This window comes from Antrostomus carolinensis, unplaced genomic scaffold, assembly GCF_000700745.2.
Source record: "Antrostomus carolinensis isolate BGI_N321 unplaced genomic scaffold, ASM70074v2 scaffold48314, whole genome shotgun sequence".
Classification (NCBI taxonomy): Eukaryota; Metazoa; Chordata; class Aves; order Caprimulgiformes; family Caprimulgidae; genus Antrostomus; species Antrostomus carolinensis.
Window position 1 is genome coordinate 1 of NW_010312345.1, and position 18,920 is coordinate 18,920.

At 37.7% G+C, this 18,920-nt stretch overlaps 1 protein-coding gene across 1 annotated transcript in view; it reads left to right on the forward strand.

Annotated features, from left to right (window-relative positions):
* Positions 1-2,418: 2,418 nt before the first annotated feature.
* The window catches only part of SIRT1 (sirtuin 1), a gene marked incomplete at its 5' end in the record, with an annotated part of 17,211 nt that continues 709 nt past the window's right edge, over positions 2,419-18,920 (forward strand). The window contains 7 exons of the mRNA XM_010166979.1: positions 2,419-2,566; positions 3,968-4,209; positions 5,529-5,681; positions 8,441-8,588; positions 11,818-11,897; positions 16,115-16,301; positions 17,621-18,181. Of these exons, the coding sequence (XP_010165281.1) occupies positions 2,419-2,566; positions 3,968-4,209; positions 5,529-5,681; positions 8,441-8,588; positions 11,818-11,897; positions 16,115-16,301; positions 17,621-18,181 (1,519 nt within the window). The remainder of the gene's footprint in view (positions 2,567-3,967; positions 4,210-5,528; positions 5,682-8,440; positions 8,589-11,817; positions 11,898-16,114; positions 16,302-17,620; positions 18,182-18,920) is intronic.

The window sequence follows — 18,920 nt, forward strand, 5'->3', positions numbered from 1 at the left end:
CCTGCCGCAGCCCCTGTGCCCGTCCGGGGCAGAGCCAGCGCCGCGGCTGGCGGGGCCTCCCGCGGGGGGGACCGAGCGCACGCTGCGCTCCTCTCGTCCCCTGAACCGTGCGCTGAACGCGAACTGGGGCGAGCTGCCGCCTCCATTTTTCTAAAGGCGATCAGTTCCGATTCTGATGGGTCCTGGTCAAAGCCTGCTGTTTCTGGTGCTGGGCTTCTCGGCTCATTTCTGAAAACACTTGTTTTGCTGTGTTGCTGGCAACAAGCTATTAAAAATGAAAAAATCATTAGCCCTGTTTCCTTTTCACAGTTTCTAACGTGATAATTTTATTTCTGTTTCTTGGAAACTTGCACAGAAATCCACAGGAGCAGCAGTCTTAACCAGTTCTTTAAGTAACTTCAAGTTACAGTCTTGGTTAAGATTTCAGTGACTGCAGCAAAAACTAAACTATAATCTTGTCAAAAGTTTCTTTGCAGATCATGTTTGAAGCATACAGTTTGGGCAGCATTGGTATGAACGTACTGCATAGCATTATTGAAACAGGTTTTAAGGGGGTTGGTTTGTTCTTTAAGGCGGTGCTTTGGAAAGACTTCTTAAAAGGTTTAAGATACTGCATTCTGCCAGTAAAGTCTTTAGATTTTATCCTGGGATGCAATTAAAGATATTTTTACCTTTAACTTCTTAGTAAAACTCTACGGAAAACTTCTACCTGTGCAGAAGCTATCCAAAAGGCAACAGAGCTGTATGATATGCTTGGAACAGCCTTAATATTTAAAAACTTGATTGGAACAGCACAAGAGTAAAGCTCATGATCTCTTATCAGTGCCTCAGATGAAGCCTTTTTGCTCAAGTTACTCGGATCCTCAGGCGTGTTTTGCTGTGGATTGCTTAGTTCTGGCAAGCATTCTCTTTAGTCCTTTGAGGAGTCCAATACACAGGGAGTGTTACAATTTAAACTGTGGCTTTACCCAGTTTGTATCACTGTGTTTCTTAAACTGTGGCTGGCTTTACCCAGTTTGTATCACTGTGTTTCTTAAACACAAGACCATGTGATCTGTATATGATGGGTCTTTACAATGTAGACTTTGATTCTTTATATAGTAGACAGAAAGGTTGTTTTCATAAAACTTGCACTTCATGCTTACTGATGTGTGCCAAACAACTTCTTTCTTTAACTTCTTCATGTGCTTTTTGCATACGTTCACTGACAATGCATAATGAGGTGGAAGTGAAATGCTTTAAACACACAGATAGGAAATAGTGATGTGAAAAGAGCACCTGTGGCCTCAGAAGAACAAGACAGCAAGTACAGAAAGCGAATTTCTGTCCTCTGCCTCTTTCCATTCTAATCAGAAGAAAGTAGTTATGTGAACAAGGGAACAAACAGGACACCCTAGTCTCTAAATAAAAAAACAATGGTGTTTTGTGGAGTTCTTTATTTAAGAATAAAGTGAAGTAACATAGCTAAAATGTTGTAGGGTTTTATTCAAATAGAGACTGAAAACTACTACAGTGACTCTTTGCTTTAGAGAGCATGACTGACACTTGTTTTCCTTAGTACAGAGTCTTAGATTTTCAACAAATTAAGCTACAGTTACTGTGGCTATTTCTAATAATAAAGCCAATAACAAAAGTTTAGTAGTCTAATAAGCTCTGCAGGTTAAAATTTAGATTTCCCCTTAAATGTTAACTTTGTAATGCATGCTGTAAGACAAGTATCTTATTCTTCTTTGGACTCCTTCATCTAGATACATGATGAACTTAGATTGAGTTACTCTGGCTGAAGGCCACGAGCTGAGCTGAAGTAACTATGTGGTAGTCTAAGCCAAACCCAGCTGCAGGATAAAATGGGTGAGATAAACTTAGTGAAGGTGGTTCAAGGTAGCACACAGTGTCATAACTGAAGTATAAAAGTGTGTACATGGTCACCTATTGCAGCTCAGCTGCAAGATAACAGCCTAGCGACATTATGTAACTTAGTTGTATCCAATTGTGTATTTGTGGGTTTCTTTTAAAATGTGCTCTTTAAAATCTGCTCAAAGGTTACTCTGTAAATGGTGACACATTTTCGCTTAGTCCAGTTTCTCAGTGAGGTGAATGAAGTGAGACTTGGAAGAGAAAGGAATTTTTAATAGTACTTTTAAAACATTGGGATTACTTTTAAGATACAAAAAACCTTATGTTCAACCCTTTATAGAATGAAAATTTCACTAAGGTCAACATCCAGCCCACTGAAGCCCAGTATTAAGATAGCAAATCAACTGAAGGCTTGAAAGCTATCTGTAAACTCAAAAAAGGTAGAAATTTTCTGTGTCTGACAAAACTGCCTATTTGTAATTCATTGCAATCAACTTTAAAAGCATGTAATTTTAGGTTTTGTGATATATTTAAATATGTATCTGTGCCATTTGGCTCAAGTGTAATCCGTCATTGTTGTGCTGTCTTGCAGATAACTTCCTTTTTAGTGATGAAATCATAGCCAATGGTTTTCACTCCTGTGATAGTGATGAAGATGACAGAGCTTCACATGCAAGTTCTAGTGATTGGACCCCAAGACCACGTATAGGTAGAAGCTTGTATAACGTTCTTAGATGCTGTTTGCCTTTGAACAGTTACTTAATTCTTCCCAGTCCTCAAATTATTTCTTCCATTGCAAAAAAATTGCCAGTTACTGCTTTTGAGCAGCTTAGAGTTGTTGACTGTATTCTGTATGTTATTTCAGGAGTTTAAAAATGAATGTCTTTAAACTTGCTGTATTTTGATTAAAATTGTCAATGTCTTTTTTGCGTAGAAATCCTGATCCATATTAAAAGCATACACACAGACTCGCTAAACAGAACAGACTTATGGTATATTTCTAGCCTATTTACTTAGTATTAATTCTTTAAGGAACAAGAAGTTGATTCTTGTATGATTTTAGCCAATCTGTAGGGCTCACTGTCCTAAGTATTGCAAGCATTAGCCTGCATATATATTGCATATTATCAACGGATAAGTTAAGCATGGCAGTTAGGAACTCAATAGAAAGTTCTCACCTCACACAGAGGCAAGGTAACTGCTAAGGTCACTGATGATTGTGAGAGACGGGGGCTTCCAGGGTGCAGTGGGGCTGGGACTTGAGGTCTTTTATTTTACACAGCCGTGGTAATACCACAGTGTTCAACTTGCCAGTACTGATAAGAACAGCAGCAAGAAAACATATTTTGATAGCACAGTATTCCACTTAAAATCTGCCCATATGTTGTCTTTGCTGATCCCTCATTACAGGAACATTGTTGGAACCTTTTGGGTAAATATGTATAACAGTTGTTTTCTTTATATGTCCTGTAACTAGCCTTAGAGATAGCTATTTGGGTCCTCTTAGTTAAGCTCCTGAAGATTTACCTATATTTCTTTTAGCACTCGAATCTCGAGTGTTTCTGGAAGAATTGATTTTATGGCTTTAGGAGATCATGTCAGAATTCGTTAGTGTTAGACAACTAAATGAACAAAAATCCACAGATTGGTGGGCCCTATTTGTCCCTTTAGAGTGATGTTTTATAATATGACTAGAAAGTATATGTTTGTTTGTTTGCTGTCTCTTCAACTTATTACTGTAAATACTTTACAAAATGTTGGAAAAATACAAGTGAAGCCATAAAATGGAGATACATTGTGAAAATCTTGTTGCTAAATAAGCACACCTCTAAGAGCCATCAAGTTTGCTATGAACTGGGATTTCTACTTTGACTAACTTTCTATGAAATCCTTAATGGGTTAACATAAAATAATAATAATAAATAAGTAAAAACCGAAGCTGTACAGTCATTTCAGAATTTAGACCAAAACATACATGGGTTTGGATAAACAAAGTGTTAAACAGGAATAATAAAAATGTAGTACCAAGCATTAATAAATGGGACAATGATCATAATAATCTGAAATACTTGACTCAATTTTAAATATTTATATTTTTTAATTTTCTTAGGTCCCTACACTTTTGTTCAGCAGCACCTCATGTTAGGTACAGACCCACGGACAATTCTGAAAGACCTGCTACCAGAAACAATCCCTCCACCAGAACTGGATGATATGACACTGTGGCAAATTGTTATAAACATTCTTTCAGAACCACCAAAAAGAAAAAAACGAAAAGATATTAATACTATTGATGATGCTGTGAAACTTTTACAAGAATGCAAAAAAATAATGGTCTTGACTGGAGCTGGGGTACGTATTGCTGAAATGACAGTGAGAGAATATATAAACAGTTCATTAAATACTTACCCAGTGCTTTACAGCATGCAGGTGATGTGATCCTGGCAATGTTTGTAATCAAATAATCATGCTGTCCTCTAGAACAATGCACACTGCAGGGCTGGAGCTTAAGTTGGAAATTACAAGATCTCTTTTCTTATGTTTAATAATGTTTAAACTCTCAAACAGTTGCTTCCATGCAAAATAGTTATGGAATAAGCTCATGTCTACCTGTTGCAGAACATTTTCTATCCAAGTCATTTTTTCATTTGAAACAAATGTAATGATTTTTTTAAACAAAATGTCAGTGGATCTCTTAAAATACCTGATGGAGCTAGAGGGACTAGAAGAATAGGACTCAAAAAGAAAAAAAGTGGGGAGGGGATGGAGGATTATGAGGAGAGTTTGATTAGATTTCGGTAGACTGAATTTTAGTTTTAACATGTGCTGCTCTGTGATGGTAATAAGATTACTCACTGTTTTACTAAAGAACATTTTAAAACTGTTGTACATTTGCAGCTCTGTACCCATGTAGCAGCTCATGATACAGAAGTCAATCACTTTTTGCTTCTGTTGCTCACACATAGAGGGTGTGACATCATTCAGAAAAGTTGAATAATTCAAATCAGCTTGTCAGAAAAGCACTGCTACTTCTATTACTCCATCTTGCTCTTTCTAGAATGGCTATCATACACCTGTTTCTCCTCCTCTTCCCACAGTGTTTTGGGGCACTCTGAGACAGTAAATTTTAGTCTTTATTGACCACTACAATGCTTTCATAAACAATCTTTATCAAAAAGGATTTATTAATCAAAAGTAAGAATCTATTCTGTTACTGCGTTAGCATGTAAAAAAGAAATAAAAATCAACCACCTTGTCCAAGCCTAAGTTGGCAGATCAATGAACACTTACTAATTAAATTTAATGCAACAGTATTTTAAATTTTTGTTCACTTCTTATAAAATTTACAGTAGTAAAAGTAAGTTCTGGTGTCCTGTTACTGCCTGCATGGATTGTACTAAAGGGCTTTTTTGTCCAGTTGTCAAACTTTGTTTCTGTGCTGTTTCTCCTGCTTGTGATTTGGGAATTATTATATTGGTCCAAAAAAAAAAAAGGGGGGGGAGAAAAAAAAAAGAAAAATAAATACAGAAAACCCAGACTGGTTTTGTTCTTAATGTCTCCGAGCAATGTCACCATACAGAAATGTGGTTTCTCAAAAGTTTGTATCATAGCAACTCTTTATAGCCAAATATGTAGTTTCACTTATTTCAGATTGCAAAAATATATTTCAGGTGTCTGTGTCTTGTGGAATACCTGACTTTAGATCAAGAGATGGCATCTATGCACGCCTTGCTGTAGACTTCCCAGACCTTCCAGATCCTCAAGCAATGTTTGATATAGAATACTTCAGAAAGGATCCCAGGCCATTTTTTAAGTTCGCAAAGGTATGGTTTTCCAACAGTTCTTGTCTTGGTCACTAAGAGAGGTAACAGTAATAAAATGCATAAATCAGATCTAAAACTGGGCTGTTAACAGAATGGTATCTTTGTCTTTTTTTATAAACAAGATAGAAAAATATGCTGCTGTATTGAATTTACTTTAAGGAGAGACCTCATTGAGTGGGATAACTCCTCTCTCCTTGGCAGGTCTTTGCCACGTATCAATTTTGTATCTTCAGTGTTACTTCAGTCGTTGTGTGCAACCACATACTAGCCTTATTAGAAATATTTAGCAACATTCCTTTTTTTTTTTGGCTTATTTTGACTGTTCTTGTTATAAGTGCATTTGATATATACAACCATTCTAGATGGTGTCTCTAATTTCAGGGAGGTTAAATAAAGACTTGTAGTTATTTGATCAAACATCAATGATCTTAACTGCTGTTACTTTCTCTGAAAAATGAAAGAATATGAGAAACTTTTGGCCAGCACATGAGTAATGGGGAAAGCTACATCTGAATTTGATATGCCATGGCATGCTCTTCAGTGCCATACAATACATGCATATTTTATCACTGTATTTACAGTAAAGACTAAAGCAGTTTAATGCACTAATAAGTTTGTTCTTGTTTCAGGTTTTGGTATAGCTGTCACAGGGATCTGTACATCTTAGGGAATTAAAGCCTTTTGGCAGGGACTGCGTTCACTTATAGGGAGAACGCAGCAGGTTTCTGAACAGTGTTAGTGACATGAAAGTTTACAAAGCAGGGAGTACATCTCAGAGACAACGAGGAATTGTAGAAGCTGTAGACATGTAGAAACAAAAAAAATAATTGCATTTAGTCTAGAATTTCCTTGGAACAAAACAATCAAAACCAAAATATTGTAAGAATTACTATAGGACCAGTAAGGACTTGTGAAAATCAATCACTACTAATTGTGCTCACTCTTTCTTCCCTTTGCTCACAATTGATACTACTGCTCTGTTGTGTTATAAAGATCAGAAAGGAAAAATCAATACATTCTTCAGCTGCTTGGCTTTCTCTGAAAGCCTCCTATCCAGATACAGACATATTTTGATGCTCATTACTATACTCAGTTTCTTGGGTTTTTAATATAAAAAACCAAAACCAACAAAAAAACCCCAGCAAACAAAACCAACCAACCAACCAACCACAAAAAAAACACCCCTACTTACTCGAAGCCTGTCTATACAAAGGTTTTACCACAATAGTCCAAATTCAATTTGGCCGATACTTTTTTACTAACATAATTTCTCCTCCTTCTCCTTTTCTGTCCCATCAGCGCAGCTAGAATATTGATTCCTTATTCCATGAAATCTTAAGTTACTTTAATTCTGTAGGAACAAAGACTGGCCAAATAAATTTGCAGGGCTCAGTGGCAGAACACGTCTTGCTTCTTCAGACTAAGACACAAAAGCTGTTAGGACCACATGACTAGCTGATGATGATTGTGTAGAAGCCTAGTCATGATCCAGGTATGAACAATCATTGATCGTTGCTGCAGTTTAACTCTAGAGACCTGTGTAGCTTCAGAATTATGAGTAACTTGAAATATTGAAAACAAATGTTTTCAAAAAGTCTTTTTTGTGTTAATAGTTACGCTATATGGTAGCTGAGGGCAGAGCTATAACAAAGATTAATTTACAGTTCACTGTTGTGCTAGAACTTTTGGTTCAGCTTTAAGTATCTACTGGTAAAGGGAGGCAGCAGCTTCCTTCTTGCTACCTTTCTTTTGGCCAGTGACTCTTGAGCTTTTTCCTCTAAAAAGGCCTCACTTTCACAGGTGAGACTCCAGCCCAGTTGCAGCCCAGTGATGAGAGAGTGACTGGCGAGCAGAGGGTCTAGAATTCAAGTTCCTCCCCTAAATAAGTGCCCCTGAGCCAACTGAGTGCTGGTGCTGCTGCTGCTGTCCTCTTTGTCTCACAGCAACCAGAGGTACCACCTGGGGTGGTCAGCTCTCGACAGAGCTTCCTAGTGTGAAGCTTTCAGCTGGGTGCCCACATTTAATGTTTTGTTTTGGCAGGCTCCTTGTTCACTGTGAGCAAACATCAAACCATTCTACAGAAGCAGATTTTTTTTTTTCCATATGCTCTTTAGATATACCTACCTCCTCTCCTTTGATCTAATGGAAAGGCCCAGCATCTGTCAGGCACAGTGAAATTGTTCTGCTAAGCCATACAGTTTTAATTTGATTACTGTTGTAACCAGATAATTTGGCAAAGGTGGTCTGAGTGCCACCTGTCTTCCCCCTTGTATCCAATGTCATTCTGCTTTTTGGGCTTCCATCTTCTCAAAATGGCTGCTGATAATGCAGATGAGTAAGAACTGCTTATCCCAAACCAAAAGACCAGAATCCAAATTCCTCATGAAATTTTTGTCTGATTGCAGTTAAACCATATATATCTCTAATAACAAATATTGAGGTACTTGACACTTATAAAGGAAAAAAAGCTTTCCTATTTCATAATTCTCAAAACCAAAAAAGACCTAAATTTGCTTTTGTGCTCTGTGAAGAGCAAAACACCAAATTCTGTATGGAGCACATACATCATCCTGACGTGATCAGAAGCTCAGCTGTTGAAAGAAGAATTGAATCTTGAAATGGCAACGTGCAAAAGGAGTGACAAAATTAACTGCTGACATAATCGCTATTGATAATACTTAGCTCTGTGAATTACTGGAGTTGGAATAAAGACATTGTATATCCATTTACACTTTCTAATGTACTTCTGAATTCCCTAGGAAATCTATCCAGGACAATTCCAGCCATCTCTCTGTCACAAGTTCATAGCTTTGATGGATAAAGAAGGAAAACTACTTCGCAACTACACTCAGAACATAGACACGTTGGAACAGGTTGCAGGAATCCAAAGGATAATACAGTGTCATGGTTAGTGATTTTAGTTTCACTTATTTTATGTGTAGGAATGATTTTTATTGGTACATGTGACAAGGTAATCACTAGTGGAATTAATTTTTTTTCTTTAATTGGTATCTCTTGGCAACAGATATTCTGCTTTTAAAATGTTGACTTTTTTAGGTAGCTTAAGTATTTAAATCAGAAGTGGAAATACTTCTTTTAGAAACGATGTTTGATTAACAGTGGTCTTTGTGTATCAGTGAAGATACACACCCTGTTCACACAAGCTTAGACCTTAACTTTTAAAATGCATTTGGTGCTTCTTTATATTCATGTATGAGAACATAGCATGGAAATCAGCCTTTTCATAGGTCCTTCTCACTGTCTGTCAATGAAATGCAGTTTGGCTGTTATCTGATTCTTTATTTAGAATATATTCATTGAAGTCTTAAAATATCCTGACACTTCAATGACTTTACCTCATGTATAAAAAATTGTGGATGAATCACCAGTTCAGTTCAGTTGAACTGAAGATCATCTTGTTACACCTTCAGTGTCATACACATTCTGTAATTATGATACCAAATTAAGTAGAATCTCTTAATTAGTTGCTTGATAGGCTTTCCATTTCCAAGGACTTGCAAATGTCAAGCTAAAAGACCAAGGGTTCCTTTTAAAAGAAAGGACACAGAAAATTAGTTCTTAAAGTGCATATTTGGATCATTTAGTAGACTCCTGTCAAATAAATTGTTTAAAAGCAGTGTTGGCATGTTTGTAAGACCTGTCTGTCTTAATTCTGCCTTTTCCAAGGACCAAACTCACTTGGTTCCCATATCTACAATGCTTAGCTCAGTGCTAGATTTGTCAGTTTTCTTTATTTAGACAGAGCAAATGTGGTGCTCTCTCACAGTGACCAAACAGCTCAGAATAAAATCCTACCCAAATCTAGTGCTAATTTCCATTTGTGCTTAGTGTCATGCATTTTTGTTTGGTTGTCATTCTGTATGAAGAATTTATCATTAACTACTTACCTAGTTGTGTTTTTGCACATTGCGGCCACATTCAAGCTTCCCATTTTTTCAGTTGCACACTACAGTAATTAGATTTCAGGCCTTCTTTACTGATATGTGTCCTGTATCAGTTGATTTTAATTTTTTTTTATTATTTTTAAAAATGCTGTGGACTTTGAGGCCTTTGGAAATTAGCAATGCTTGTTTCAAGCATATCAGGCTTTATCTGACATACAGTCATGCTGCTCTCTAACAAATGCTAGTTGACTAATGTTAGTGGCTACAGAGAAACTGAAACCCTGTTATGGAAGGGTTCATACTGCTGTATTTATTCTATCTTTTTTGTCTAGCTGCAGCAGTGGCAACTTAATCATGAGTGTGCCAAATGACAAGGAACCTTGTAATGTTTTGGGGAGTTCATATACAAACCTTTGAACCCATTTCACCTTGCAGACCTACAGTAAAGTTGCTACTCTGAATACTACTGTATCTTGGGTGCATTTTCTGAATTTAGAATGGCTTTTGCACTCAGCCACCACGTCTGGAATTAGATCATATTCCTTGCCATTGCTGTTGCTGAATGATCAGAGGCAGTGGCCTAGTGGCTACATGACTCCTGCATGGGGCAGCATAACTTTTTGATCAAGTCCTTCTGACAGTGAAAAACAACTCACATAATAGAGTTGTTGCAAGCAGGTAGCAACAGATGCCTCAGACAGGGTTAGCTCTGCTAGCCTAACAGACATGTCCCTAAAGGCCTACATTATTACTATAACTATTTATAATGAGCAAATAGTAACTGTCATACTTCCTGTAGTCTTTGGAATCCCTCATGTTCTGGGAGTTGCAATGCTGAGCAAGTGTTTCAGAGGCTGTGCACCTTCCACACCAGCACTGATTAGCAGACTTGAACTGTCAGTTTTCCATAAGTGATCTCCAAGTTTTCTGTGCTTTCACTCTGTTTTACCCAGACACAATATCCCCAAAGCATATTTTGATGTTGTACTTAGTCCTAGAATCTCTTCATTTAGCAGTGTAAGTGTTGGTTGGCTGCTGTGCATAGGTTATGAGCAGAAAATAGCTTTGAGTGGCTTAAAATAATATTCCAGATAAAGTTTCACTACCAGAGGTTTTTAGCTGTTCCTATCTTCTGCAAAGCTTTCAACATCTTAATGGTTACCTTTCTAAAAGTTTTCTTTTGGAGGAGACTTTCGTAGCACCCTTACTCAGTCACAGGGCTTTCTTACTGCCCTTGTATCATCATCAGGAATTAGAGAGCTTTAGACTTTTACTCTATGAGTGGCACATTCCAGTGCAGGGCTAAAAAGTCTCCAAATTTTTTTTTTATTTTTTTTTACCCCTTGTTTCATGATTAGGAGAAATAATGTCTTTTTTTTCACTTCATTTTTCAGCATTCTGTCAACTTCTAGCAGTATTCCTTCCGCAGATAAAAGGCCTTGCAGGCTTCTCTCTCCTGGACCAAAAAAGCCACTCAAGTTTGCCCACAATGACTTCACACTGTATATTTTCATGTGTGTGTTAGCCAGCTGATAAGATTTCCCATTAGACAGCTAGAGACACCAATGGTCTACCAGATACCTGGGCGTCACCTTCAGCTGCTTCAGGAACAGGCCAGTTAGAAATACCAAGTGGCTGGATGGAGCAACCAACTTAACACAGTCTTGCCAAATAATAAACACCGTAGCTAAACTGGATACCAAGTTCAGAGCAGTATCTCAGTGTGAACAACATAGCTGTAGCTTCTCACTTCTGCTGAAAGGAACAGCACTGCTATTTAGCTGCCTATAGTGAAGTCTTTACTAATGCATTTTCTTAGTTTTTTGCTCTTTGATAACTATAGTTTCTTGAGTTTATGTTGGTTCATGTTCTGCTGCTGCTGTTTGCAGAGCTGTTGGGACTACTGTTAGTTGTGTAAAGAGGAAAAGGGAAGGTTCTGTTCTCACCTCCTTGTATATGCTTACACAGGTTGGGGGAATTAGAAGACACAGTACAATCTGTGTTGACCTGCATGTGGTATATCACTACTCCTAAAACAAGATTTCTGCTGACTAACATCTAGAATAACTACTTTTAGTACTACAAGTATCTTCTCTTAATTTTACATTTTAATGACTGATTTTTATAGCACTGAAACATAAGAGCCTTTGTGTCAAAACAGCTTGGGCAAAAAAAACCAAACGTGAATAACTGAAAATCCTTATTTCAACCATACGGGTTTTTCCCCTCAGGTTCCTTTGCAACAGCTTCCTGCCTGATCTGTAAATACAAAGTTGATTGTGAAGTTGTTCGAGGAGATATTTTCAATCAGGTAAAAAATTTATTTAACTCACTGCAGCTTTCTGATAAGTAATTCGCTCAAAACCACACCACCCTTGGATTGCTTAAAAGATCTGCTTTTAAAAGGCTACATATCTTTGCATGTATTTAATAAAAGTGCCTATATGTATTTTAGCATTTACTCTAGTATTTAAAAGTATACTCAAATACTATACTGAAAAAATCAGGTAATGGGAAAAAGCAGAACAAAACCACGAGAGTCCATTTTTAATGGCTCCTCTGAGAAAAGTAGAGGTTAAAATGGTAAGTAGCAAGTTGGATTTCTACCTGTTTTAATTTAATCTCAACTGACAGTCACACAGAGAAAGCGTTCTTAGCTATTTATAACATTGGTTGCTCTTTGAGCATTTACTTACATTGAAAATATGTTTAAACAGTAGATGATGCACGGAGAAATTGCTAACAACAGAGCAGCCTCTGAGTGAGGAAGAGGATCAAATGAGATGTCTGACATGTGCTTTCTACGACTTCTGAACTATTCTGTATTCTGAACTCCCCACATCTGGTTGTGAAGTGCCCCAGGGCCAAGGCAGGAGTTAGTTCTGCTCTGTCACAGCAGATGAACTTTGGGCTTGGTGGGACCCTCTTCGCTCTTCTTCCTCTTCTTTTGAAGGAATAGAGATGATGATTCTCTGATCAAAAACATCTTGTTTATACAAACGGAAGAGGACTCTTTTTCTGCAGGCTCATTTGTTTTTGAGAAACACTTAGATTCCACAGTTGCAACTTTAGATGAGAAACATGGAAGGGATGTAAATCTTTCAAGTATTACATTTGGAATGGAACTTGATGAAAGCCTTTCAGAAGAGATGTTTGAGTTAAAGCTTTAAGAAATGTGAACCTCATAAGCCTGAAGCTTTGTAACACTGAAATATGTAATGTGAAAACTGGTTTACTTTGTTATTAAGATTAGTGTTTTCAAGAACTTTTTATCTTACAGATGTTTGTGGCTCCTTTACCTTCAAAGCCAGTTGGTTGGAGTTTAGATTTTTTTTCCCTTTTAAACAACCATTCCTAGGCATTCTGTAGTTTTCCATTTTGATTGTTAGTGGCCAGGACTCCTTTTCCTAAATCCACTTTAATCATTGTACATTCAGATGTTGAACCAAACTTCTGCCCTGATGGCCCATCCCTGCTGGTGGTCAGTAATGGAAGCATGGGGAAGTGGAGGGAAGTAGCCTGTAGCAATACTTCTGAATAATGAGAACAAAGAGGGTTCTTACTCCCGAGATGAGACTGAAGGAGCTTTTTACACTCAGTCTCTCAGCCCTAATCTTACAGTACTATTGCCAGGTGTATTTTACCAGGGCAGGCCCTACCTGTAATGCTGAGTTATTTTTAGACTGCAACATAAATATGGTTATTGCCAAATATAACTTCACACAAGAAACAGCGCTACTGAAGGAAAGCATACCCTTCCTTCTTTAGGCTTCGAAAAATAATTGTTCTATTTGCCATTATTATCTTTATTCCATAGCCTGCATTTCCCAAACCAGCACTATGCAATTTCTTTGTTTGTTGCCTCTCTAGAATACAGAATTTAGTTCCTTAGATATCAAAAGAAACCTTTTCTGTACTTACGGAACAAAGCAGTGTCCATTTCAACAGCTTTGTTCTCTAACAAGTCCCCTTTCATAAAAACAGTTTTGTCACTTGGGTCCCAACAGATTGTCCAGTTTCTAGTTTCTGCTGTCCTCCACTGTTTGAAAGTTCAGTTATACATGGCCCCAAGGTCCTTAGTTTCCCCTGAAAATACTACTTGTCCTTTGCTCTGGTCCCTCCCCTGGTGGTCATAAGTTCTTCACAAGGAAGTGAGTCTCGCTTTCATCTTTCCACCAGGATTTCCTTTCAACATTTTATAGACTGAGAATTGTTTGAGATAACCTGTTTAGAAAACCACCACTTGATTGTGGCTGCTCTTCATTCTTTTGCCACTTCCAAAATAACTTGTTAGTTCCCTATAGCATGATTCTTTCTCTTGGCTGCTGTACACAACCATCCTTGTGGATGAGAAGCAGCAGCAGTTACAAATCACACAGATAGAACTTCTGAGTAAAACAATTGTCAGTCACTTCCAAAAAAAAGCACTTTTACTTTGCTCTTGACTATTTTGGGCAGCTTCAAGAAATAGTGAAAGGGTCTTGGATTTAGGAAGAAAAGGCCTAAGAAACAGAAAACATGCACCAGTTCTTGGCTATTCTTAAACCAATGTAATCTTTACTATTCTTGTTTTTGATATATGGATAACATCAACAGTCAATGACAAATTCCATTTTTCTTTCATTAGACAAATCCATCAGCAGAGGTGGTGGGGTTTTGGGGGAGTGCTACTTCTGGAAGGAAGGAGGACCCTACGCAATTGAGTGGCCAATTATCTAGCTTTAACTTCTTGGTATCAATTTCAGCTCTTGGAATAGATCTTCCCCCTTACTGACGACTTTTCTGAGGATTAGCAGAGAAGCTGGTGAGTAGTGTAGTGTTGAAATGCATTTATGGGCCCATTACAGTGACTCGGATGATTTGGATAGGGATATCAGTTGCTCTACAGAGATCTATTAAGTCAGAAGTCATTTGACTTCCTATGAGAAATGATGGAAACAGAGTTGATATTACTTAGTCTCTTTAAATCAGAAGTTAGAGGTCTTCATTTCATCTTCCTCCTAATACAGAGCAAATTATTTTCCCTCCTTAAGCTTCCAACTGAAGTACAAGGACATCACTGACATCAGCAGAAGAGACAGCAGGGTAAAAAGCTTCAGAAAATGTTAGGCTGTTTGTGTGTTATGAGCTCTCTTTCTAATACATAAAGATCTGAGAAAAAAAGTTCAAGATTCATTCTACCCATCTGCTCCTTTTTGGGGAATTCTGTAGTTGGTTTCCCTTCAGTGTGCAGTTACTAGATGCTGTTTAGCTTGGGTACATGGTGAGGCTTTCCTCCAGATCAGTTCCTAGTTCTTGTGCCATATTGCTTCTTGCACATCCCTCCCATAAGGTTTTCTTCAAAGAAGGATTGGATTCTGTGTTCAAAGACTTTAAATTTTTGGCAAAAGTCCTTTGACACTAGAGGAAGGCCTTTCACTTGTGATATTTTCTCATATGGAAAGCATTCTCTCTTGTCCTACTGCAGACATCCATGAACTAGTTCTTTGATTTAAACTTTCTAAGTTCTGTATTATTTTTTCTCTGTATATTTTGTCTACAAGAGGGGGTTGTTATGCATTTAAATGTCAGTTTTCATCTATTTTCCTGTTACAATAGGTAATATATATCTCTTTATACCTTCACATAGCACTAATTTGCTTGTGATGACTGCTATAGGATTGCAGCTACATTTAGCCCCTTAGATTTATTCTGGGGTATTGTACTTTAACACTAGAGCTGAAGAGACTTGAACTACTCAAAAGAAAAATTGCTCGGTAGTAATTGAAGCCTTGTCTGCATACATTCCTCATCTTCTTTTCTTCTGTGAAAAAGTCTTAAGAAAGTTGAAAGAGGTCCCAAAGATCAGAAAATTCTTTGGTTTCAGGGGGAAAGGGAGCCAACTTCTACACAAATGTAACTCTTGTCCACTTTTTTTAGTGAACAAGGATTCTGCTCTGTTTTTGGAGGAATTGGAGAAGTTTAAAATGGAGACCAAACAAAAGTTCTTTCCCTGTACGTTTTTTTGCTAGCCACCTGCTACAGTGCCATGTTGCTTGATGTGTGTAACACACATACCCTTTGGAGGAGAAAGTAGAGAGGTAAAGCTCTAGCATATACTCTCTGATTAGGGTTTTATATCAGATCCTATAATGGAAACTGACAGCAAAATCTAAGATTTTGCTCTGATTAAGCCAAGAAAAATATATTCCTATCAAGTAGGAGGTAATTACCCACTGGTGCCGAGCATGACTTCTGGACTTTGGCTTAGTCATCAGTTAAGAACTGTGGTGTAGATCTGTGTGCTTTCTCCCTTTTTTATTTAAGAGGACTCCCTCTTTATTCCTACTGTCGTTTTATTTCTGTGTGCAGTTGCTGCAGGCTGGAATAAGAAATGTTCTTGTCTGTGTTCCCACAGAAAAATGAAATGAGGAAATATCCCTGAAACTTCCTTATCTTTTGCCAAAATAAGTCACCATGAATTGCTAAAATCTGATGTTCTCAAGGGCGCAGCCTTGAATTGTAGTAACAGAAGCTGTTCTAACACAGGTTGTACCTAGATGTCCCAGATGTCCAGCTGATGAACCACTTGCTATCATGAAGCCAGACATAGTGTTCTTTGGAGAGAACTTACCTGAGCAGTTCCATCGCGCCATGAAGTACGACAAAAATGAAGTTGATCTCCTTATTGTCATTGGGTCATCACTGAAAGTAAGACCAGTAGCGCTGATTCCAAGTAAGTTACTATCTCTGGTAATATTTTCTTTGCAAAATTTGGATCAAAAGTGAAATTCTCAGTTAAGAGCTTCAAGAAAAGCTTTTGGCTTGATTCAGTGAAGAAACTTGATTAAACACCTAATTTTCTAAGATAAAAACTGGTTGCCTATATGTAAAGCTGAAATGCAAGATAGAGAAAGTAACAAATTCTAAATTCTTTTTCTGCACTCCAGGCAGATCTCAGAGTAATGAAATGATAATCTGAAACACTGCTCTCCTAAAACTTAAATTACTTTGTTCTGAGATTCAACTGATTTCTCTCCCTGCTTGCACTATGCTTTCAGAGTTACTTGAAAGATACAGAAAGGATCAAAAAATCAGATCAAGTACATCAGGTGTCTGAGTTGTAGCTTATTTTAAAGTCAGTAGTTAATACTAAATGCTATGCAGTGTGCCTTATATAGCGTGTGACCATCTGGACCCGTAACTTTTAAAGGTGATATGGAAAAACATCTCTGCTAATATACATTATAGAAAAATGCCCTTCAGGAGGGCTGATAAAATACCGTAACAGGTGATTTATTTGCCTGAGTGCAGGACTTAGTGGTACTACGGAAATTCTCTCCCATGTTAGCCTGAGAAGGATGGGCTTAGCATCTGTGATGAACTGGGAACAGTGCTGCATCCACAGCCTTTGTAAATAACACCCTCTTCGCTATGCGAGAGGCAGAACCTAGCGTGTAAGAATCGGAAAGTTAGGGTCCACTACACAAACCACTGCTCCTTCTGTCCTAGAACTGGATTTCATGTGTTGGTTACCTGAGGAACCAATGTTAGGTTACCAAATCGGTGGGTTTTGGAAGCTTAAATGTCAGAAGTGGGTTGAGCAAGCCTGTACAGTGTAGATTGTCCCTGGAAATATAATGACCTAATTAATGGGATGTCATTTACTCACAGCATATTCTTCACATGCACTTAAGTACATAAAAATGAATGCAGAAAACCAACATAAGTCTTCTAAGAGATTATAGTACTAATTTTAATATTCTTTTTAATACTTGACCAAACATTGCTGTAGTCAGTATCATGAAGCCAGACATGTGTTTCTCTGTGATAGAGGAACACTTTTTACTGAAAAAAAATCTGGCTAGGTTACAGTAGGCATAGCACCTCACACTGCTGCTTTTAAATTTGAGATTTGCTTCTCTGCTTCCTGATCTATTTTGGTCTTGTTGCAAGTGAACGTATGAAGAGAAATTTGAGGAATCAAACTTTCTTGGATCTCTGCTGAAAGTGAAACTGAAGTGACTACCTTTAAATTCTCTTCTCTGTATATAGGTTCCATCCCCCATGAAGTGCCTCAGATCTTAATTAATAGGGAACCTTTGCCTCATCTACACTTTGACGTGGAGCTTCTTGGAGACTGTGATGTTATTATTAATGAATTATGTCAAAGGCTAGGTAGTGAATATACAAAACTTTGCTACAACTCAGTAAAACTTTCAGAAATAACAGAAAAGCCTCCACGAACGCACAAGGAGCTCGAAATGCACTCTTCTGAGCTACCGCCTACCCCTTTAAACATTTCAGAAGACTCTAGTTCACCAGAAAGAATGACTCCACCAGATACTGCAGTAGCATCTTCAGAACACCCAGCTGAATGTAAGGTAGAAAACTCCAATCTTGCCTCAGAAACAAAAGGGACCTGCCCAGAGGAAAAGGTTCAGGACACACAAACAGCATCAGAAAACCCTGAAAATCCTACTAGTGAGTTAATGAACTCTGAAACAATGAAGGAAAATGGATCTAACAGTGGAGAAAATAAAGAAAAAAATGAAATACTGAAGAAATGCTGGGTAAACAGATCTGCAAAAGAACAGATTAGCAAAAGGCTGGATGGTAAGTGTTTACTCATTTCAGTATTTTGCTTTTTTGGCCAAGATGCTTATTCTAGACTTACTTTAAAGCAATAAATAAGTTACCCTTGAGGGCATCAGTGGGTTTTGGTGGTTATTTTTGTTCAGACAAGCATCTACATAACTCATCATTATATAATTTATTTCTTTCTGAGAAGCCAATAGGAAAACTTTTTATAATCCGTAATAGGTTTTATAATCAAGTGATGACATACTCCCTAAAAACATCAAAGTTTAGGAAGTTGGAGGTAAGTATCAAAAAATAACTCAGTTTCTAACATTTTCAAATGCATTTTCAGAAAAATTAGTTTGATCCTCAGGTGTTAAGCAGCTGGTCGCTCTAGGTCATAGTTTGTTGTGGCAGCTCTCTTGTAGAACGGAATGGCGAAGTCATGGTAGGAGTTGAAAAGCAAATCTCACAGCTGGGCCAGGCACATTTTGAAGGAAACTTTATAGACTTTCCAAGGAAGTTTTCCAGTATGCAGCCTCTCAACCGTCGTAATGAGTTCATCCACGCTGGTTTTCTAGTGTGGTAAGAACCAGGTATTAAATTGCAACTTTCTAAAGCGGAGGCTGTTTTTACCTTTGTCAAACACTCTGTGCAGTGGGTTCCCATTCTGTTACAAGTCATGGAAACGTAGCTGTGGATACATGTTCCAATGAAAAAACCTGCTCAAGTTTAAATGCTCTTTTGTGTCAAAAGGAGGGGGAGAAGGAATGCC